The 16,493-nt window shown below is 43.9% G+C and overlaps 2 protein-coding genes across 3 annotated transcripts in view; both read right to left on the minus strand.

The window, feature by feature from the left end:
• LOC311012073 (adenylate cyclase type 1-like) overlaps positions 1-1,222 on the minus strand; it is a 34,936-nt gene extending 33,714 nt beyond the window's left edge. The window contains exon 1 of one of the 2 annotated variants that reach the window (XM_084007393.1): positions 59-1,222. In XM_084007393.1, coding sequence (XP_083863519.1) covers positions 59-667 — 609 coding nt within the window. In that variant the 5' untranslated portion in view covers positions 668-1,222. The remainder of the gene's footprint in view (positions 1-58) is intronic. The other variant, XM_084007394.1, reaches the window with a different exon arrangement.
• An 8,765-nt stretch (positions 1,223-9,987) lies between these two features.
• LOC311012653 (NAD-dependent protein deacylase sirtuin-5, mitochondrial-like) lies at positions 9,988-16,108 on the minus strand. The gene is made up of 9 exons (XM_084008235.1): positions 15,994-16,108; positions 14,628-14,732; positions 14,191-14,324; positions 13,611-13,836; positions 12,762-12,849; positions 12,530-12,583; positions 11,212-11,335; positions 10,958-11,073; positions 9,988-10,887 (listed from the first exon to the last, which is right to left on the minus strand). Exons 2-9 carry the CDS (start codon positions 14,725-14,727, stop codon positions 10,815-10,817), a joined length of 915 nt encoding a protein of 304 aa, XP_083864361.1. The 5' UTR covers positions 14,728-14,732; positions 15,994-16,108; the 3' UTR covers positions 9,988-10,814.
• Positions 16,109-16,493: the final 385 nt, after the last annotated feature.

The following is a 16,493-nucleotide window of genomic DNA, read 5'->3' on the forward strand; positions in this document are numbered from 1 at the left end:
TTAATGGTGAATAAAACACAAACCAAAACACCGACAAACTGAAGGCACCGTGACGTACCGTTCTCCAGAGTTTCTGCGTCTTCGCCGTGACAGAAGTGGCGGTCACAATCAAATGCGAGACGGAGACCATTATTCCAAACACGACCGCCAACAGGGTCCGCACCGGTAGGAGCGCGTAGGCGACGAAGGTGACCAGGATGAGCTGCCACACGCCTTGCTCCGGGGACGTCGGCGGCTCCATGCCCATCGCGCCCAGCGAGAAGGGGCAGCAGAGGAAGGAGAAGGTGAAGCCGAAGAGCAGCGCCAGGTTGACGATCTGCTGCAGCTGAGTCACCTGCAGGTACTTGACGTTAGTTACGATGAAGAGCGAGACGAAGACGACGCAGTGGACCGGATGGGACCCCTTGGAGATGGTGAGGCTGGGGCCGGACAGCAACTCCACCACGGCCAGCGTCGAGGACAGGAAGATGAGCACCGCCAGGGCTTTGAGGGTGGACGTCTGCTCCAGCTTCAGGTTGTAGTTCTGGAAGAGGGACTCGAGCTCCTTGCAGTCGAACTCGTCCTCGCACGCGATGCTGGTCACGGGGACGCCCGTCGGACAGTGACTTCTCTTCCGCCTGGTTTTGACTTTCTGAAACGGTATTTCCTCCATGTCAGTGCCATTCATAAACTGAATACCTGCTCACGGCTTGAAAGGTGGATCTGAGCGGATCCCACGCCGACGCGAACCGGAGCCAACGGAGAGAGAGAGCGCGGAGAGGGGGGGGCAACAACAACAAAAAAAAGACGCGCACAGGACAGCGGGACTGGAGGCGAGAGCGTCCCAGAAGAGCCGGGGAGACTGTGGCCACAGACGCGCTTCCACGCTATCCACAGGTTGGACTGTGTTCCGGGAGATCCGCCACCAGTGAAAGCTTCATGTCCCGGCTTTTATGTGCAACGCGATCTTAGCGAGAGAGAGAGAGAGAGAGAAAAAAAGATGTATCCAACAATGTTTGTTTGAAGAGCGCCACACGAAGAGCAGCGCACACGACGTCTAGTTCAGATGGTAGAAGCTTCTTTTTTTTTTTTTTTTTTTTTTTTTTTGCAAGGCTCAGATAGGATCACGCCTGCGCATTATGAGGTGAAGATAAGACAGGTCTCAGCTACTCAACACACAGTCAAGACGATTTGACTCGTGCGGCTGCAGAGCTCCCCTCGCCAGTGTGACGGAACAGTGTGTGTGTGTGTGTGTGTGTGTGTGTGTGTGTGTGTGTGTGTGTGTGTGTGTGTGTGTGTGTGTGTGTGTGTGTGTGTGTGTGTGTGTGTGTGTACATCACCCATAGTGTCCTCTCGTCCCACCTACACACAAGGACATGTTTCCATCGTTAAAGCCTGCACAATCTCATGTTGTTATTCTATTGATTAGTTTCATTTCCTCTCACAGGAGGAGGACAGATTTATAGCTCTACTGTCAGTTTTTTCAAAACGTGATTCATGAAATTTTCACTAAGCTGGCAGCTTGCTTGGCATATATGGGGATAACATACTTGCATATTATTCATCATGTGCCCCCCCCCCCTCCTTCGCCATCAGCACCCTCTTGGCATTCAGGGGGTGGCGTCTCATTCATTACCAAGGGAAAATTAGTCATCCGTCACAGGCTGCGTCGCCATGACCCGTCGGTGCCAGGCAGGGTGTGAGAAAGTGACAGATGGATGGCCCATGCCAAAGTCCAGCACTGTACCATACTTCCATGGCATGCCTTCTGTTCCCCTCACTAGCTCGCTCTCCTCTCAGCTGTTCGTGTCCTGGTGTTCCTATGATCTCACAAGAACCAGGGAAGGAAAGTATTTGGCCGAGAGAAGCATCAGAGTCGGTTGGATACACAATAAGAGTAGGGAAAAGGTTTTCACCCCTTGGCTAGACCCGGTGGAGGGACCCCCGTCACATATCATATACAACTGTTCCTTATTAAACCGGGCCAATAATAATCTGTAGTATAACAGTACTTTGTAATGATGTATGAATACAATGCTAAGCCATTAAAATAATATTGACAGATTCATATTTTGATTCTATTTTGGAATTTCATGATTTCTCAACATATTAAACAAACAGGAAGATTCATATTTGCTTGTTTTAGGTTGTATTCATGTGAAGGTGTATATCTTTGGACATATTTATAATTTTGGAAGAAAAAAAAGTTTGGGATTACCGTAAATCATTTCGGGGGACTGCAGTAACTCTGCGGACCCCCGAGGGGTCAACGGGGGGTTGAAGATCTCTGCTCTAGTTGATGTGCAGTTAAAGCCGAAACAAGTGGCAGATTAATAAATCAGCCCATTGGCAGAAAATGAATCGGCATTTTAAACAGAATGTGTTTGATCGTCATTGTAAACCGAAGACACTCGGGACGTTTAACATGTTGGGGAAATTATGATTTTTACATTTTGTAAACAACGACTCAAAATATCATCTATTAGTCAATAATGAAAAAACTCCTCTCACAGATATGGGGGACACATTGCTTTTAGATATTCTGTTTTATCTGCAAGGTATCAAAGCCGTGTCACCTTCATGGACTTCAGTATCCGGTTGCTGTACTTTCAGTGACATGAATACTTTAAGAGGTGATGTCCAGGAATGGGAAGAAAACAGAGTGTGATCCATCCAGCTTTGATTTTCCTTCATCACCCTGATCAATATTCTAATATTCCTCCTAAATGAATCTCAATAATTTAGTTTTTCAATTTTGTAAACATTCCTTTCGATGCAAATGTCAAACGAGATGAAAACCTGACATTCAGAATGCCGTTCATGTGTCTGCGGTCGAGTGACGGATGTTTCCTCTGCGTCCGTGTGAAGGTGTGCAGTATTACCAGGAGGCCCAGTTTTCGGCCATGGCACATGGAGGGGTGAGAGCAGAGTATAAAAGTGTTGTTCACTCTGCTTTCCGTGGCGTCCACTGTAAGTGCACGGTCACACTCTGCTGGCCCCTCGTCTCCTGAGAACAAAGAAGTGTCTTATGGGAGTTTGCACCACGACGCTGCACTTCCCTGCTGCGTGCATCTCCACTTAAAAAAAAAAAAAAAAAAAGCATCTTCACTTCCTCTCGACGCCTGTCTTTCTATTTCTGTCTCTTGCTCTTTCATTACCCATTTAAAAGCGCTGAGACTGAAAGACATGAAACAGCTGCGCATCTGGAATGGTGTAAAACAGCTGATTATGTATCTGACATATTTACATTGCAAAGAAAATGTATTTGAATAACAGCTTGATGACTCAACAGCTTGAGCTCTCTGGAGCAATTAAAATCTTCTCCGCCGCACGTCAGTTAGTATAGCGTCTTTCCAAAGGCCGATCTATAGCACATAAAGGATTTCGCCCGATATCAAATTTGTTTCATGTTCGGCCTTTGGTCGTGTCTGAAATGTGGCTTCTCTTGTAGATTTGAGCAAATGTTTCCCCTTCTTGACTTATTCAAAGATGTCTACACAGGCTTTTAATTCTCCAACCGGCAGGATGTTTCTGCTCCCACACACCACCGGTTCGGTCCAGGGAAGGGGAACAAAGGGATAAAAATAAAAAGCATATAAAAACATTTATTTTTATATGCTTTTTGGAGATGCTGCCTCCGTCTAAATGCGGCTTTACACTCGCTGTCATCAAGTGATCATCTGTAATGATAGCCCAGCAGACGGCGACTCCCACCAGTGTCCAGATGTGTCTGAGGCGTCGCTGGTCTTCTAATCGCAGACACATTGGCTCAACACCAGCAAATGAAACAGCCAAGCCAGACCCAAGAGGGGGGACTGGTGATGCATGTTGGGAATTAGCTAATGTCAGCCTTAATTAAAACGTGCTAAGAAACAAAACACCATTGTTTCCCCCCCCGAGATTGTCAGTCAGGTGTGCTGCTCCTGGTTTCCTCAGAGAAACGGCTAGATTTCAGAAGGATAAGAAAACTACAAAAGATGGAGAACTCAATGAGAATATGAGCTTTATTTATATGCATGAGATTTTTTTTTTTTGGCGTTGGCTTTTTGCGTTCATAACGTGATGAATGTATTTCTCTTCCTTTACTTATGAAATAGAGTAGAAAGGATAAATCAAATACGGCCACGAGTCCATTTTTCTCTCTCGTAAACTTAAAAGAAATGATTCCAGCTTTAAGCGTGAGCCTGCAGAACTCCATTTGTCAGGGCTGAAAACATAATGCACACATAATTACCAAATCAAAACCGGACTCGGGGGGGGGCGAAATCCACGAGCTTATCCTTCACTCGGCACAGGGAATGATCCGTCTACAAAACGCAAGTCTGCAGTCACAACAGATGAATGTAGAAGCCACGTTAGCCCAGAATCCACCAGACAGGCCATGATTTATCTGTCGAGGTCAGATCAAGGTCATTCACCATGTTTTTGGACTGTATTTTTAAAAAGCGCATACGGAAATATGATCTTCAGCACTGTTGCCGTTGTTTGCACTGTTAGCTGCTAGCTGTCAGCATGTTGAGTGAACAGATTTGCTCTAAATTTTGAATTACGACCTTTTAACAGCATCTTGGTGAAATCAGTGATCATCAATGTTCCCTAAATTAATGTAAATATTAATTAAACACACTCATCCCCACCCATTAGTTATTCTTTTGGGGATTAAGGGATGATTTCTAGTTTTTTTTTTTTTGTCTTGGATGTCTTTTCGATCCTAAATATTTTTGCAGTGTTGCGTTCTAATAACGTGTGAGAGGATGAACTATTAAGGTGTATATGGAGGCAAATCCTGTGTAAAATACGCTAGCGTCCGTTATAATCAGCATTTGGTTAATTATCTCGGAACCGCTCCCTTTTAAGGAGGTGCTATGCAAAAAAAAAAGTAAAAACTGGAGTAAAGTGACACAGATTGACTTGTATCCCTTGAGAGGGAAATGCAAATCGAACGCTGTTTGCTCAGTAAGAATAGTTAGATATAACACAAAGTGTCCCATAATTCAGCTTTCCTTTCCCTACACGGTCCACCTGCATGCGCTACTATGCCACAGCTTGCTGATTGCAGCCTTTTGCGTATCAACCTCCACATCTGAGGGACTCGTTCGGCATCTCCTCCATTACAACGGCGCCCTCCTAATCTTCCACTCACATCAGCATCGCTAATAGGCCCAACAGCTTAAGTATACTGTTCACGGAGACGTTAATTTGAACCGCAGACGGTGATGGAAATGATGTGTCAAGAAAACGACTCCTTCCTTTTCCTCGCGTGCTTGTTCCTCTTTGTTGTTCTTCTTCTATAATGCGTGAATTGGATGCTTTCAGTCCAAACAACCTGACCCCTTGTGATGTGGACCCGTCGGGGGGGGTTTCCAAAGCATTCTGTAGACTTGAATTCAAAGGTGGCCGAGGTAGAACCACACTCACCACTGGGGGAAAAAAAGAAGAGGCAATGTCAGATGCTTGTTTTATCATAAGAAGAAGTAACAACTGTGGCCGTTTCTCATGCGTCTGTGTGCAGGCTTAGAGGCGGATCAATAGCAATCAGGTGCATGAGATTCAAGTTCAACACCCTCCCCATTGTGAAATCCTCTTAAAGCTTCTGATAGTTCAAGTAATCTGGCAGAGGCGGCTTGCGAGTGTGTGTCGGTGTGTGTGTGGGGGGGTGGGGATGGGGGTGGGGTTGTGTGTTTGCGTCAGGTGAGAGAGAGAGACCTCCAAACGAATCCACAGACCTGATAATGCCAAACGCTGCACTAATTACAGCCTAGAGGCCCTGTCTGAAATCAGCTGTCCTTGAATCTAAAGTAAAAACTAACTATCCTAATTCACCCCCATGGGACCTTATTTAAAAAAAAATATGTAAGATAGTCAAATGCAAAAGTTAGCTCGCTAGCTAGCCAAGCTAACGTACGTGTTGTTTAAAACCTCTACGATCTTGATTGCTCGCTTCTCTGACTTTACGACGACGTTGCCAGACTCCCAGACCTCAGCAATTTACTTTGTGAGTGGAGATGGGCTTTAGGAATAGTGTATGTCATTGCAAAGCCTATCTCGAGTGAAGTGAAATGAAAAAAAAAAGAGAGATAGAAAAGGCAGAGGCGGCTGGAGATGCTGGTTAATAGACACCTATGAATATTGAGTGGAGTTGGATGAGGTCAGTTTAAAGAGTGCTGATGTAGGAAACAAGCAAAAACAGAGCAGGCTGATTGGAGATGTAAACGGATGAGACTCCACAAGAGTCGGGAAGGCCCGATGGTGATGAGGAACTGGATATTGAATTTTAAAGACGCAAGCAGGATTCAGCAGGCGGGGGGAAGGGGAGAGCTTCGTCTTATGTGTGCCCCGCGCTGCCGATCTTATAGGAGCCAAATACTTCTCCGGTGATCAATAACCAGGAGAAAGTGGCCGCTGGCCTCGATCCTAATTAGTGCAGGGTTGGAAGTGATTAGTTTGCACCTGAGCCCCCTATCGCAGCCTTTTCTCAAACGGCTCCCTCCCAATCAGGCTACCCAGAAATTCAGGTTATGATATTATAGCAGAATCAATAATTATCATTCATCTCATTGTCGGAATATCAATCATTCATCGTGTAGAAGACCAAAACTGAAGCGGCAGAGAATCCACTGAAGGGTGGCGGACAGGTGGGTCTTTGTAAATAGGGGTGTGGGTCGGGGCGTGATTAGTGCATACTTTTGAATAACGTTGGTTGTCATGGCAACGGTGGGATTGGCCATAAACCTTTGTTGTCACAGCCAAGTCTGCTAAAGATGAAGAGTTCAGGGAAAGGTTATGGAGAGGAGACCATGAGGAGATTATTGTGCGTGTGTGTGGGGATATGTGTGTGTGTGTGTGTGTGTGTGTGTGTGTGTGTGTGTGTGTGTGTGTGTGTGTGTGTGTGTGTGTGTGTGTGTGTGTGTGTGTGTGTGTGTGTGTGTGTGTGTGTGTGCGCACGTGCACGTGAGACACTCCAGTGTTGTGAATTTACAGTTGCTATAAATAGAAGATACCTCAGCCTCTGCCGTTCTGTTTTTATCCATGCAGCTTAATGAAATATTGTGAGCTTATTTTTAAATGCAATCGATATCGGAAGCTCATTAATCGACCGAAGCTCCCCTTTAAACTACATTTATAGTTCGGTTGTATTCCTTCAAAGAGGAAAGGGGAAAAGCAAAAAGACACTTATGCAATCGTTCAAACATGGGACATGGAAAGACTAGATGGAATAAAAAGTAATTAAAAAGTCATTATACTGTACAAATAGTAAAAGTAAAATATACAAAAAAGTACATTCACGCAGCTCTTCTCTTTCTATTTATAAGTGTAATATATTTCCATTCATGTGAAATAACTCCCTCACAATTAAATCCAAATGAATGAAATATATAGATTCTATATTATTATATTGTACCTATCATAACTTCACTTCAGTACGCTCAAACACCTGTAAATAGTGTTGTGCCTGTAACGAAGGCACCACTTCTTTCATTGCCACGTGTCTCCAGTGATGTTAACAAATAAATTGGACAAATGCGCAGAATTGTTAGTGTACAGAAAAAGCTAACAATCAATTTCCATTTACATACATTAGCAATAATATGGGTCCTAAGATTGATCCCTGTGGAACACCACATGTGCCATTCGTACTGTATATTTACATTCTGACGTACTGAATATGATTTAATTAGCCTCCAACTTATATAAAATGTCATTATTTACATCATGAAAATAGGCTTTATTAATATTGGATGTGATGCAGCTGTTTTTTTTAATGATGCTATTCCAGATAACCCCCAGGCTTTAAAATGTTATTTCTTTTAGTCTTGCTTCGATCGTCCTGTTTCACTGCCTTAAATAGTTTGTCGTATTTGAACAAATCAAATCAAAACACAGATTGCGTTGTCCTGAGAGGGCGGGATGAGCCACGCCGCAGCTAATTGGCCTTGATGGACATCACATCGGACAGGAAGTGCATCTGTGTAATGTTCACGGCTTCTCGCCGAGCCTGAGCTGGTTCGATCTGCACGCAGAAAGAAAAATCACAGCCAGCTACCCGTCGAATACCACTGCCAGCTTCCAGCTTTCCAATCACAAAGATTTCAAGAAAATAAGTCACAGATTCGATCTCACACACACAGATATACTCGCATTAAAACCAATATATGCCTACACACAGAGGGGATGCCATCTCCCGGGTCAATCTACCACCTCATTCAAAGAGATTTGTAGAGCCGCCAACAATGATGATGAGTCTATTAACCCGAACCCTTTTGGGTCAGACGGGGAAACCTTTTTCCACTTCTACGATTTCAACCCCAACCGCATTCACGAATGAGCTGGAGGAGCTGGAGTCGCCGGCTCTCCTCTTCGCCTTGTTCAACATCAGCTCCACAAATGACTGCATCAGGCGGCCGAGATTCCTCTTAAGTGGCCTCCTCCACATACTTTTTTTCCTCCTGATGACAAATGGGACTTGGCCTTGCCTCCCCCCCCCGAAGGGGAAGCGGCGGTAATAGAAGAGGAAATGAGGAAATCTCATCACAACAATGATGATGGTGATATGCATTAACAGGTGGACCTACTTTACGGACAGATGGAAGGATTTAATTTGGCTGCTAATTGTTGAGCAGAGAAAGCAAATTATGAGAGACGGAGAAACACTTGAGAGGAAATAGTCCCACGCCTTGTGGTGCTGCAACGCTGTGTGGACTTAAAAAACGTAGAATGAAAGTGCTGAAAGTACAGTGGGCCTGAAATGAGCCCAGAGTGACTCCCCCGAGACACTTGAGATGGATTACGTACCGGTGGCTGTGCGTGTGCTTCCCCTTCCCGGCTCCCTTGAGATAATTCCTTTACGACTGTCATTAAATTATCATAACACTGTCTAATGAAGGTAACCTTCCACGGCTAATTTGAATGACTGCTGGCTCTCCGTCTCCCTCGTTTCTACTTGATGACTTAACCGTGTTAGTCCAGTCCGTCAATGAAGATGAACACTTTAAGGAGGGTTTTTTTTTGTTGTCCGTCCAGCTGGTTCATTTCAAGGTTGAACTGATTTGAAGATTCGTGGTCAAAGGTCAAGGTCACTGTGGCCTCAGAGAAGACAATCTTGACCAAATCACAAGAAGTCACATGCTAATTATGACAATTCCTAAATGTCTTAATAGGATAAAATTCTGAAGCGGTGTTATTATGGACGCGGATGTAAAATGCAACAGGACCGGGTGGCAGAGCCATACGGCCGCCAGCTGGTACTTTTAGTTTCAGCCTTTCCCTTCATTCATCGTTTAAGGACTATATTCTGATAAAACAAACACTTTCATTAAGCTGGCGGACAGTATTTCTTTACTCAAGCTAGAGAAGGGGTAATATAAGTTGTTGATCTAAGTCAATTGCGGGAAATTTTCATCGTTAATATTGACTTGAAAAATGGTTTCGGTTTCATGGCAGAGAAGTAAAAATTACAATCCGATTTAGAAAAAAACAAAAAGAAACGGGAAGTATCATAAGTTGATTTTGACAAGGAAACCTTATGATTTATGCAGCAAAAATAATTGTTTATTAAAGTGTGAGGTAAAGTGATACCAGTATGTTTTAATGCCGTAAGCATATTGTGATGATTATCGGGATAAACGTGGCGTGAAATATTCATAAAATAAAAAATAAAAAAAACAACCCTCAAATAATACTATTCTGGAAAAGATCCCAGTAAATAGATCAGCTGTGATAATGGAAGTCTGTCACAGACTTGCTTTTCTCTTCAGTTTCCGTCGTGATTGAAGCCGACACCGCATCCTCGGCTCGGCCGCCACAAATCCGAGTTGACCGCCTCGGGACACTTAAGGCCGCATTTCCTCTCACGCATGCACGCCGAGGAGAAGAATCTCAATGCAGCATCGTTTCCTCTGATCCGATCAGAGCCGAGTTGTGCGTTACTGTAACATCAGAATGCTGCATGCTGGCATCTGCTGTTCATTCACGGGACACGCAGCAACAATGAGACGCAGACAAACAGGGTTTTAATAATAACCTTGTGTTTAATTGCACCGGCAGATTTTTATTACAATTGTGTGTAATGCTTGCTGGCAGAGAAGAAAACCGATTATTATTTTATCAAATATGTGATTGCTTTCACTTTTAGAGCTACGTTTGTTAAAGACAGACACACTCATAATAAACACATTCAAACAGCATGATAGGGGATAATGCTGAGTCAGGCTGGGATTGAAGAGACAATATTGTTCCCCTCTCCTCCGTCCTTGGTCACAAGCAAACTCTGCACACTCGACTAAATCTCTGTAACATTGGTTGATTTGCACTTGAGGCTTAAAGCGAGCGTTTGGTCAAGGTTGTGTAAACAGTTTTGAAAGGCACAAGATTACGTGACGCTCCGTACATCTGTTGGGTTCGCTGGGAAGAGAAAAGAGTAATATTCTCCATCGGCAACCAGGATTAATATGTTCTGATCTACAGCAAAAAAAAAACAAACAACAATCCCTCGCCACCATCCAATACACAAGTGTGAAGAACAGCACCCTCTGAGGAAATATCATCCTCTGCAAATAACCACATGCATAGTACATTCATGTATACCACGCTGCCCAACTCAAAGCAGCAAATATGTAAAACTTAACATCTTTTTTCCAGTTTTTTTGAGCTGTACAGTATATTCAAGTATTAATAGATTCCATCTCCAAAGTCTTAAAAGATTAGGTATTTTTTTTAGCTCAACCCTCCCTCTACCAAGCGTCAACAGCTGAACCTATTTTTTTTTAAGGCAAACATTTGGAATAAAAATATAGATTACATCTGCGGAAGATGCGTCTCGTTACAAAAACAGGCTCTCAAACGATCTCCGACTCGTGTCGGGCCAAAGCCGGAGGCAGCGTGGTCCCGCATGGACCCTGGAAGTGGTACCTGAGGGTCAGGGTTTTAGGTTAACAGGTGGAAGGTCACTTCATTGATGCCACTAAATGTCAACACTTACGTGAAGTACTCCGATTTCGGTGTTGTTTTTGTGTTGAATTCGGCCACCGGGACGCCCCTGGATGCAATCTGGGGGCCGAACATGGCCGCCGGGTAAACGATCGAGGACGTGCCCACCTAAACAGGGTTCACGACAGGGAGGGAGCAACGACACCGGGGTCGGCCCTGAAATCTACTGTACAGCATCGAGGCATTTCTTTGAACAAATATTTAGATTGTGACACGCGTTGCACGGAGAAAAAAACGACGACTCACCACCAGACAGAGGTCGCAGGTCTCCATCTCCTTCTCCACTTTGGTCAGGATGTGAGAGTCCAGAGTCTCTCCGAAAAACACCACGTTGGGCCTCAGCAGACCGCGGCAGTCGCTTTCGCCACACCTTGATGCAACGAGACAATTCTGTCATTCTGCTTTCATCACATTAATAATTAGCCACCGACGAAGTTTCACTGCTTGTGTGGCCAGAGGTGGAAGATACTTAATGTTTAAAACTCATAAGAACAGAGAATCGGCATGGATTATTATTATTATTGGTCCAATGATGATGTAGAAATTAAGGAGCAGACATGAGGCACTTTCCTGTCCTCTGTGTGTGTGTGTGTGTGTGTGTGTGTGTGTGTGTGTGTGTGTGTGTGTGTGTGTGTGTGTGTGTGTGTGTGTGTGTGTGTGTGTGTGTGTGTGTGTGTGTGTGTGTGTGTGTGTGTGTGTGTGTGTTTTGAGTCTAAGAGGAAAGTCAACACTGCCCCCCCCTGGTAGCCCTGACTCCACTAACATGAGAGTGTAACCTTCAGGTTACTTCAGTGCACGATAACAGCAAGTCGTCATGCTTTTCATTTCATTTCATTATGTTATTAATGCTGTAGTCGTTAAATTAAATTCTAATTATATTCCAAATAAGGGGCAGATTAATACGATGCACAATATAATAAACAAGCCACTGCAACAGGTGGTGAGGGAAAGCTGGGGTGAGGGAGGAACAGGAAGGAGCAGCAGGTCCAGCAGAAGCTCAAAGCGGAGCAGGTGGAGGGTGGAGATGGTTGTTAATACAAGTAATACCTCACAAGCATACAGAATTAATTGCATTCAATCTCGCTTATCTCAAGAGATTTGTGATGGCTTGTTAGCATATTTCTAAATTTGGAGAGCTGAGGAAAAAAATAATTTCTGAGATTAAAGTGGCAAATTTACAAGACTAAAAAACTCACAAATTTTCAAGATTATTAGATTTTTTTTCTGGCACACTTCCCACTTACATCTCATAAAATATATTTTTCTCGTTAATGTATTACTTTAATCGTGGAAATATTACCTCCCTCTCCTGGCTCCATAATTATTTTTATTTTTTTTCCACTTGCACCTGTTCTTTATAGGCAAAGAACGTAAAACCTGCATGCATGAAATTAAGCAAAATCCTCTATTTGCACGAAACCCTCCTCAGATGTACGATAATAAAAAGGCGAGAGATGCATCACCTGTTTTAATAAAAGGAAAAAGTTCATGCGTGGTTGTGCAGCACAAAAGGCTTAGCACATCTGACCTCTGTGTTATTAATACGAGGTGACAGTAATCCTACCGGGGCAGTTTATCCACAGGAATCTGGGCATCAGCAACATCTGGGTCAGGTGCACTGCACACAAACGGGTTAAAGGACACGTTAGACGACACTCTGTGTGTGTGTGTGTGTGTGTGTGTGTGTGTGTGTGTGTGTGTGTGTGTGTGTGTGTGTGTGTGTGTGTGTGTGTGTGTGTGTGTGTGTGTGTGTGTGTGTGTGTGTGTGTGTGTGTGTGTGAGAGAGAGAGGTGTACCCTTTGTCCTTTAGGGCAGCACATATGGGGCTTCGCCTGTTCACCGTCACATGTCCACAACTCACACAGCGCGTCTCCATCAGGCTGCCTGCAGTTAAAAACACAGCTGGTTTTAGTTTTTCGGAAAACATCTTGTTTATTGACAACAAGAGTTGCTGACACACACACACACACACACACACACACACACACACACACACACACACACACACACACACACACACACACACACACACACACACACACACACACACACACACACACACACACACACACACACACACACACACACACACACACGGTTGATTAAAGGCAGATTTCTTCACATTCCAGCCTGAAACTGGGTGAAAAGTGACAAAACTGTCTCTTTAAGATTGAAACAAGAGGATCAACATTTCAAATTGTGCAATAACAAAACTTTTTTTCCCTCCTAGAGTTGGTGCTCTGACATGAAAATTAGTGAGTAACCATGTGGGCTCATGGGGATGTTTGTTTGAAAGAGCAACAACTATGAATCACTCGATGTTTCCAAATGAAACCGCAGCGTGCGCCATCATAGTTTCCACTAATCACTGACTCTGGAGCAGCTTCAGGATTTCAGTTGTGATTTACTTGCGTGAGATTGCTATTAATCCCACAAAAGGGAAATAAATCATCTGCATTTTTACCCTCCGTCAGCATTTCTATCTTTAGATTGAAACAAATTCAAAACTGGAATAAAAATACATCTTGGTTGTATTTTAGGCTGGATTGTTCCTATAATTAATACTCCTTTCTCAATCTGATGGTTCCAAGTATTATTCTGATTGTTTATATTATATGCATTATTTAGGTTCTCCTGCCCCTCACCGTGAACCTTGAGCACATGTTTGGACCCGGCCTGTCGGTGGAGGTCGTCTGTGCACTGGGTGATGACGACCACGGAGCGTCCCTGCTTCCTCAGCCGGGCCTCGCACTCGGCGATGGCCAGGTGGGCCGCGCTGGGCTTCTTGTTCAAAGCCAGCTCCCTCCTGTAGTGGTAGAACTCCCAGACCCGAGACGGGGTCCGGGAGAAGGCCTCCGGGGTTGCCAGGTCCTGTCGACAACAACAATCTAAGGTCAAAACACATAAGGTCCAAATATTCAGAGAAAAACGATTAGACAGATAATGAAAGGCAGCAGCAGATTGAGGTTTGATTTTGGATTCTTTTCCTGGGAGGTTAAATCTCACCCACGAGAATCCAGATTATGCAACAAACAGCGTTTCTCTGTGTAACGGGCTGTTGCTGCTGCCGAGACGCATCCAGCGAGCTGTGAAGATGTATTATGTAAACATGAAATACACCCACTCCGCTCCGCAGCAGCAACCCTGCACCACAGCTGGAAGCCAGGAACACAAAACTTTGACCTAAATAAAGTGGGATTTGTTGCTTTTTTTAGGAACATTTACCTGAGATTGCCACTTTCTCCACTTCTCGTTTTCTCCCCTGAAGGTCGGGACGCCGCTCTCGGCGCTCACGCCGGCTCCCGAGATGATCGCTATGTGTTTGGCTTTGGAGAAAACCTCGCGGAATTCAGACATGTCTAGGAAAAAGTACAAGGAAGCGTCATGGGTCATTCACATAGAATCTAGTCTGTTTGATAGGAACATTATCTGCATACTTCTTAGTTTAGTTTGTTTGCAAAATAATTTTTTCACTGTTACTGTACTTTATTGCAAAAATATTACTAAAAACATGTTTTTTTCTTAGTGATTTTTCTCATATGCATGGCACCTCACAAAGAGGATGACCCGACTGGCAACGACATCCAGGCGCTTTAATGAAAGACCAATATTAACCCGACACAGCGGCGAGCAAACATCACGCAGACGTGCTTTGCTTTTACCCGAGTTGGGCCTCGCCGCCTCCATGGAAGGTCCTTTCATCGCATGGGTGGAGCACATGCGAAGGCCGAGAGCAAACACGGCTCGATGTTGGAGGAGCATTGTGGCTGCCGTCGCAGGAGGACAAGCGGACAACATGGAAGGGAACACAGACAAGCCGAATTAATGATGGCATTGTTCTCATACATGTTTTCTCTGTAATGCAAATACATGAAACAAACTGTCACGCTCGCTATTATGGCAGAGAAGTGAAAAACAGATGCATTATTATTCAGGGAGATCTTATGATTTATGGTCATCTTATTTATTTTCACCAAAAAGGATGTTCACTTAAAAAACAAATAGATCTGTCTTTTATCTATATTTAAAAAATGTGATGTTTTGGTGCCATTTTAAGCACATTTTGACGATTATTGGCAGAATATCGCTTTTATTTTAGCTGGGATAATCGTGAAATGATTTTTACATCGCCTCACGCCTCGTCATTGTTTCTGTAGCAAACATGAAGACTTTGCAGACTCATACCGAGCATTGTTCAAACCCACAGAACTTGATCTTATCAAAACATTTATTTATATATATATATATATATACACGGAAATGATGCATCTAGGACATCTCCATTTGGTGTAAAAGTGCAGCCGTGAGGAACGTGTAGTCACCTTTAAGTTCCCTAATGGAGTGCAGGAAAAGTGAAACTTTAGAAGTGAGTTTCTGGAAACGAATGAATAGAAGATGTGGCTGCAGGAATGCAGGTCACGTGGCTATACAATCAGAGCTGTGATGCAACCTCAGGAGACCCAGCTACTGGCACTGATATGCTCTTAGATATTATCGCTGTAATGTGGATTTAGTCACTTTGCATGGAGGGGGGGCATCAGGACGACTAAAGGTGGTCGACTAAGACCAAAACTACCAACTAGTCGAGTCTAGGTTGTTGTTCTTTGTGCAAATAAAAACATAACGAACGGTTTGGGAGTATAAGACAAGAGGACACACCCTATAAGCCTGAACAAAGTGTCTCTAAACAGGTTTTACAGGCTCTGATGTGGAGCCCTGAACATAACACGTTTGCAGAAGTGGCCTCTCTGTTGGTTTGGCTGTTTGTTGGACAACTTTACGCAGACTCGAGTCAAACAGACACTTTGCTTCTACGTCAACTTCAGCTCACGTGGTTCACAAGTCCCCTTTAAACAAAAAACTCCCCAAAAGCGTAGCCCACGGCGTTAGCACGACGTCGACAACTAAAACGTCCAGCTGCGGATTCGTTAAACACCCCGTCACGTATAAAAGTGAGCGTGCTGTCCGAGCACGCGCCTTTCCGAACTGAAAACACGGCTGACACGTGCGCGTTTAATCGGTACTCACCTCTTTGTGAGATCCACCACTTTTCTGGTTCTCCCGCAGCAGAAAGTCACCTTGTTTACCTCGATCACTGCGATTAACCTGCGAGACCGTAAACGCACCACACTGTCGTAAAGCACGCGCTGAAGAAAAAAAACAAAAACCTCATAGAAGTTAAGAGGAGGGGGGAAGTGTAGTTCAGTGGCGCCATCTGGTGGTCGACTGTTGTAAATGTGATTAACTCTTTTTTTATACCGTTTTTTAGAAAATAAAGATCTGAATTGAACTTATGATAGATACAAAACTAACAAAATTAAAAACAGACAATAATTCAAACATGCAATATTTTTAGAGATGAGTGTTTGACATACTGCATCTCTTCATGTTAAACTACCATGCTTTTACTTTATTTTTGATCTATTACAGTCTGCTCATCTCATCTAGTGTTATGTAGTTATAGACTGTGACGTGTGTTTGAGGTTATTATAAATGATAGATGATAATACCTTTTCATATGTCATAAA

This window comes from Eutrigla gurnardus (assembly GCF_963514095.1).
Source record: "Eutrigla gurnardus genome assembly, chromosome: 4".
Lineage (NCBI taxonomy): Eukaryota > Metazoa > Chordata > Actinopteri > Perciformes > Triglidae > Eutrigla > Eutrigla gurnardus.

What these genes read in the sequence shown, in the direction of transcription:
- LOC311012653 (XM_084008235.1), bottom strand. Translation starts at nt 14,727, where the DNA reads ATGCTCCTCCAACATCGAGCCGTGTTTGCTCTCGGCCTTCGCATGTGC. An exon ending in ACATGTGCTCAAGGTTCACG is followed by an intron (nt 12,850 to 13,610) that starts GTGAGGGGCAGG and finishes TTTTAACTGCAG; the next exon opens with GCAGCCTGATGGAGACGCGC. An exon ending in CCTGTGGATAAACTGCCCCG is followed by an intron (nt 11,336 to 12,529) that starts GTAGGATTACTG and finishes CGTTGCATCAAG; the next exon opens with GTGTGGCGAAAGCGACTGCC.